We start from the raw sequence: 6,000 nt of genomic DNA on the forward strand, positions 1-6,000 counted from the left end.
TGTGTTATAAGGCACCATATAAATAAAATCAATAATATATATAAATATAGTACCTAGAAAATACTAAGTAGATTGCAAATAAAAGTTACATAACATCAATAATAAAACAAAATAGCTAAAAATAGCTACCTTTTACTAAGCACTTACTCTACAGTACTTCTTTAGGTATGTAAAGTATGTTTCTGAGCTGTGATAACAGCCTATGAAGTGGATGGTATGTCCCCTTTCTGAAGACAAGAACACTAGCTTAAACAAAGGTCAAACAACCAGCAAGAGACAGAAACAAGATTTAAATCTTCTTTGTGACCCCATGGACTATATATTCCATGGAATTCTCCAGACCAGAATACTGGAGTGGGTGGCCTTTCCCTTCTCCAGGGGATCATCCCCGCCCAGGGATTGAACCCAGGTCTCCCACAATGCAGGCGGATTCTCAACCAGCTGAGCCACCAGGAAAGCCCATTTAAATCCTATTCTGTCTCATTCTCTGGACCTCAGCTTCTTTACCTGTTAATGCCTTCTCCTAGCCTAAAGAATATGACACGAAAGACACAAATTCTATGTAAATAAGATATTAATGAAGACAACACTCAGCATACTGCTTACCTGTTTCCTAAAGCATTTGCTGCCGTAAAAGAGTTTTCACTTTTATCACAGAGCTCACAAGTTGCTTGAGACAACAATGTTCCATTAACATTTCTTTCCACTAAACAATTTAGAGACAATAAGATGTAATTCATAATCAATATACAAGCTTCTATACATTTAGTAAAACCCACTTGTAATTATTCTAATAATTCTCAAAACACCTTGTTAGAACAAAACATATGTCAATACTTTACATAAAGTTTGAAAAGTGAAGCCTTCCCCATTCCCACATTAAAAAAAAAATACAGAAATTTCCAAATCATCATTATCATAATAAATTAATATATTTTCCTTAAAAATTTTCTTTCCTCTTACCTGCATATTCCTGTTACACTAAGTTTGGGGAAGCAAGTATTTTCACAGACTTCTGTTAAGTTTCTCAACTTGAGAGGGCTTTTGGTGGTATGTATTAAAACTATAAATTCACATACTCTATAATACATAATACTAAAACTTCATTTTTAGATACCTAACCTACAGAAACACTTGACTATGTATATAAAAATATTCATCAAAACATTACTAATTTGAAAACAATCTAAATATTTAAAACAACAAAAAGTTATAAAACACCATGGAGTGGATTAAAAAGAATGAGGTAGATCATACCATTAACTGAAAAGAACATGCTAGAGAACAGCCTATGAAATAGCTACATAAAAAATACCACTTATATTTTCTGTGGTTACAATGTATACAAAGTACAATGTATACATTAAAAACAGAAAGAAAAAAAAGAATCTAGAGGACACATTCTAGACTCTACTTCTCACCTAAAATATAGCCAGTGGGACAGTGGCATTTTCCTTCTGCAGTTAAACCACCAGGGCAAGAAATACAGTTCCAGCCATCTTCAGTAACACCTTTCTAAATTAAAAAATAAATAAATAATTTCCCCTTTCTTTAATTAATGTTCTCCTTCTTAAAATGACCACGTGAGTTTAAAAAGTCACAATAAGGTATAATTTGTAGACAATATGTAAATAAATTATACATATATGAGCTACATAAAAATTTCCTGGAAAGACAATTTGTGCTTATATTCAAACATTGCGCTACACATTATTACTATGCACTGACTACTATTAACTACTAAGAACTAAAGGCAATAGTTCTTTGTGATTTTCAATTCAAATGAGCTTTTATTACCATGATTAATATGGTCATCCAGTTTTTCAATTTACCAAGATAAAATGCAACAAAATTCAACGGTATTGAATCAACAAACAGCCAATTAATAGTTTAGCCTTACCTGTTCTAAAATAATTATTCTAATTTTTAAAAATTCAAATATATTAGCTTTCAGCAATTAAGTTATGATCCAAAATGGATGAATCTTATGGTAAATAAATATACTTAAAGTTGTTTAAATTATGAGATCTTTTTTAATCCACTAATAGTTTGTACTGGTTAAGATTTCTGATAAAATATGACACCATCCAAAACTGAACTTATATGATTTAGAAAAAAACCTGTGGTAAAAATACAGTAATTTTATTACAAACATGGATATAAACAAAATAAATAGAAAACAATGATAATAATAAAACAATGACACAAATTATGTTAAGTTTTGGCCAAAAAGAATGGATATATGAAGAAATGCCCCTGTATTTGATACATTTACACATATAGGGCTATTTAAAAAGTATGATAGCTTAGTTGTGTGTGTGTGTGCTTCGTCATATCTTATTCTTTGTGACCCAATGGACTGTAGTCCACCAGGCTCCTCCGTCCATGGGATTTTCCAGGCAAGAATACTGGAGAGGGTTTCCATTTCTTACTCCAGGGGATATTCCCGGCCCAGGGATAGAACCTGCATCTCCTGTGTCTCCTGTATTGTAGGTGGGTTTTTACCACTTGAGCCATCAGGGAAGCCCCACTAGCTTAGTAACATCACTGAAAAATTAGTTTGCTTTGGCACCATTTCATATTAGCACCTTTTTCTCATCCTAATTCAGCTAGGGTCACTATTTCCAAAAATATAAAGTATCAAAATGATTCATCAAACCTATAAGTACTAGTCATAAATCAGGACAAATGGTAAATATTAAATTCCCAGATTAAATTTTTTTAAAATACAATAATGAGAAGACATAACACTGCATTTTAAAACAAAAATGTGAAGAAACATTACTATGAAAGTTAGAACTGCCATACTAAGACTCTTAATTATTCAAAATGATTGGAAGATACATTTCTGTTAATCAAGAATCATCATATATAGTTACTATTAATACACGAATTTTCCAAAAATTGATACAATAAAATGATTAATAAAACAGCATCAGATATTATTTAATCTATTTAGTGATGAAATTGGCATTTGATGAACTTATCATTCAGATGTCATTATGAACATGAATCATTATATAAAACTGTTGACATTATTATATTCACTCAGTATATATCATTCATTCATCTATTTTCCTTTATAAATCAGTTTCTCTATGAAATAGAAATAAAGACAAATTATAGCTTTTTTTTTTAATTTCAGATTTTAAAAATACCTTTTTGTTTTTTCCCAAATTTGCAAAATTTCACTGATCTCCCACAGTTTAGTAAAAACAAAGCTGGCTTAATAATTTTAAAGTCTGTGAGAAAATATTAGAGTACAGCATTAAATTGCAGTTTAAAAAATGATATTTGCTATTTTTTACAGTAAGATTAAAAAATAATAAATACTCCATACCATGTGTTCTGGGCACTTTTTACAAATAACAGGTCGTCCATTATTAGAGATCATCTGAAATCCTGGCAGACACACACATGAAGTTCCTAAAAAGAAGAGCCAATTTTGACCTTGATAAATAAAATTCCAAGATAGGAAAATTTTAATAACTCTTAAGATCTTGAGAAGCAGGACCTAAGAGCAAGACGGTGAAGCGAGTACTGCCTGGGTTCTAACCTTGATTCTGCCACTTAGTTTTGTGACCCTGGGCAAGGAACTGTTCTGTGCCTTTGCTTCCAATTAGGTAAAATGGGAACAACAGTACCTACCTTGTGTGGTTAATATGAGTACTAAATTAGTCATTATAAGCATATAGAAAGTGCTCTATTTACATCTTACAATGTGTCTGGCATACACTAGGTACTGTGTTTGCTACAATTTTAAGTGCAAACATAAATAAATTATTAAATTATAAATATTAAACTAATAACCAAACTACTGACTAACCGCTATGGGAGATTTTACAAGTCTATTTCACCCAACCATACACATATACTCACTGAATTCAAATTTTGTCAAAACAAAATCTTATTAGGAAAGTTATCTTGATTCAAATAAATCACTGTTTTCCTCTGTTTGGAAAGACTGAAGTAACTTTATAAGATAATCACTATTCAACTTGCTGGAGAGGTAAGGACAGTATTCTCTAAGAAGGCATTAAGTGGACACTTAATAGGAATCCATGTAGTAGAATGCTTATGATATCAGGGTGCATGACTATGAACCTTACACTTTATAGAATGAGTCTGGGAATGCTTTCTTCTTACTTCCTAACCTGAGAAGCCTGACTTGTCCTACACAATGACTTAAATCAAATTTCAAGATGGCAGAAAGTTAATACCATGGGTGACCAAATTGAGATTAAAAACATCCTAGACTTTAGAATATGGGAAAAGTCTTATCCTGAGCAGTTTCAGAGACAACTAGGACCAAATGATGAACATCTCAAGAAAAAAAAAAGTTTAACCTAAAGAGACTTTGGAGGGAATAAGTAATATTCAACAAAGAAAGGGCTAAGTCCTTCGGAAATCTATACTATTATGGACGTTTTGTATAGAGGAAACACAAAGGTCAAGACAGACGGCAAAGAGATAAACGAATTCTTCCTGTCTCCAATTTACAGGACAAAGAAGGCTTGACGACCTCATTCGGACTTCCATTTCTTTAGCCCTAAAGTGAGAAGGCTGGACCATAAACGGTTAAGGTCCCAACCAGCTCTACATTTCTGGATTTAAGATTAAAAAAAAAAAAACTACCAAAGTTTCCAAGCGCTAATTTGCATTCCCTCCCAAACAGGTCCTTGTCACCTGCTCTTAGCACCTCAGATTATCCTGGTTGTTGTTCACTCAGTCGTGTCCGACTCTGTGCGACCCTAAAGATTACTTCATTTCTCTTTCTTCCGTAGTCAGCTTTCCAGGGGCCTCCCTAAAGGCCCCCTGATGAGGGGTAGGGGCCTGGAGACAATAAATTCATTACGAGGCCTTCGGGGTAGCGGACTCAAGGTTTCCCCAACCTCACTCGTTGTGTGTTTAAGCTTCAATCCTCCGAGGAGACCCTCCTCTGAGGCGCAGGCAGTTAACCTTTCTGAAACATTCTTTCCGCAGGGGAAAAAAAAAGAAAAAGATGTTTCAGCGACGCCGGGATCTGGGCACGGCACCAAGCGGGGACTGCTCCTTCGGCCAGGGCCCGTCCCGAGCCGTCTCACCTCGGGCATCCTGCCTCTGATTGGCGCCACACGCCACACAGGAGAGCGCCGAGATATCGAAGTATTGGTTGTGGCCGCACGTCTCCGGCTGCCGGAAAGGGAGAAAGAAGGTCTGAGCTTGTGAGACGCGGGGGAGCACCAGCAAGAGGAACAGAAGCACACTCGCAGCCGACAGGGTGGACCCAGCGGCCATCGCCACCACAGGCCCGCGGCCGCCCGTCGCCATCGTACAGACGCCGGCGGCCAGGCCGTCGCCGGCGGCCCGTCAGCCTCAGCGGCGACTCTGCAGAGCTGATTGGATCGCGGCGCCACGGTGTTCCGGAAGTGTCGGCCTGCGTCTCCTGGTTGCTAGGTTACCAAAAGCCGCGGGAAGCTGGCGATCTGGAAAGGATGGGTTCGGTTCAGTTCAGTTCTGTCGCTCAGTCGTGTCAGACTCTTTGCGACCCCATGGACTGCAGCACGCCAGGCCTCCCTGTCCATCACCAACTCCCGGAGTTTACACAAACTCATGTCCATTGAGTCGGTGATGCCATCCAACCATCTCATCCTCTGCCGTCCCCTTCTGCCGCCTTCAATCATTCCCAGCATCAGGGTCTTTTCCAATGAGTCAGTTCTTCGCATCAGGTTGCCAAAGTATTGGAGCTTCTGCTTCAGCATCAGTCCTTCCATTGAATATTCAGGACTGATTTCCTTTAGGGTGGACTGGTTGGATCTCCTTGCTGTCCAAGGGACTCTCAAGAGTCTTCTCCAACACTACAATTCAAAAGCATCAATTAGAGGCAAGCTAACCCTGGAGCCTGGCAGGCACGGCCAGATTTCAGACTCTAGGAAGCGACCCGTTTGCCGGACGTGAAATCAATTTCAGAAGTCGCAAAATAGGTAACCGCAGCCAAGAAAATATCTGATTTTACCACAC

General features: G+C 37.3%; 1 protein-coding gene across 3 annotated transcripts in view; it reads right to left on the minus strand.

Annotated features, from left to right (window-relative positions):
• TMEM67 (transmembrane protein 67) overlaps window positions 1-5,337 on the minus strand; it is a 43,391-nt gene extending 38,054 nt beyond the window's left edge. For all 3 annotated transcript variants that reach the window (XM_061123796.1, XM_061123797.1, XM_061123795.1), the window contains exons 1-4: window positions 5,085-5,337; window positions 3,341-3,426; window positions 1,422-1,515; window positions 607-706 (exon numbers count right to left, since the gene is read on the minus strand). In XM_061123796.1, the coding sequence (XP_060979779.1) occupies window positions 607-706; window positions 1,422-1,515; window positions 3,341-3,426; window positions 5,085-5,310 (506 nt within the window). In that variant the 5' untranslated portion in view covers window positions 5,311-5,337. The remainder of the gene's footprint in view (window positions 1-606; window positions 707-1,421; window positions 1,516-3,340; window positions 3,427-5,084) is intronic.
• Window positions 5,338-6,000: the final 663 nt, after the last annotated feature.

The sequence above is a fragment of the Dama dama genome, chromosome 21 (genome assembly GCF_033118175.1).
Source record: "Dama dama isolate Ldn47 chromosome 21, ASM3311817v1, whole genome shotgun sequence".
Taxonomy (NCBI): Eukaryota; Metazoa; Chordata; class Mammalia; order Artiodactyla; family Cervidae; genus Dama; species Dama dama.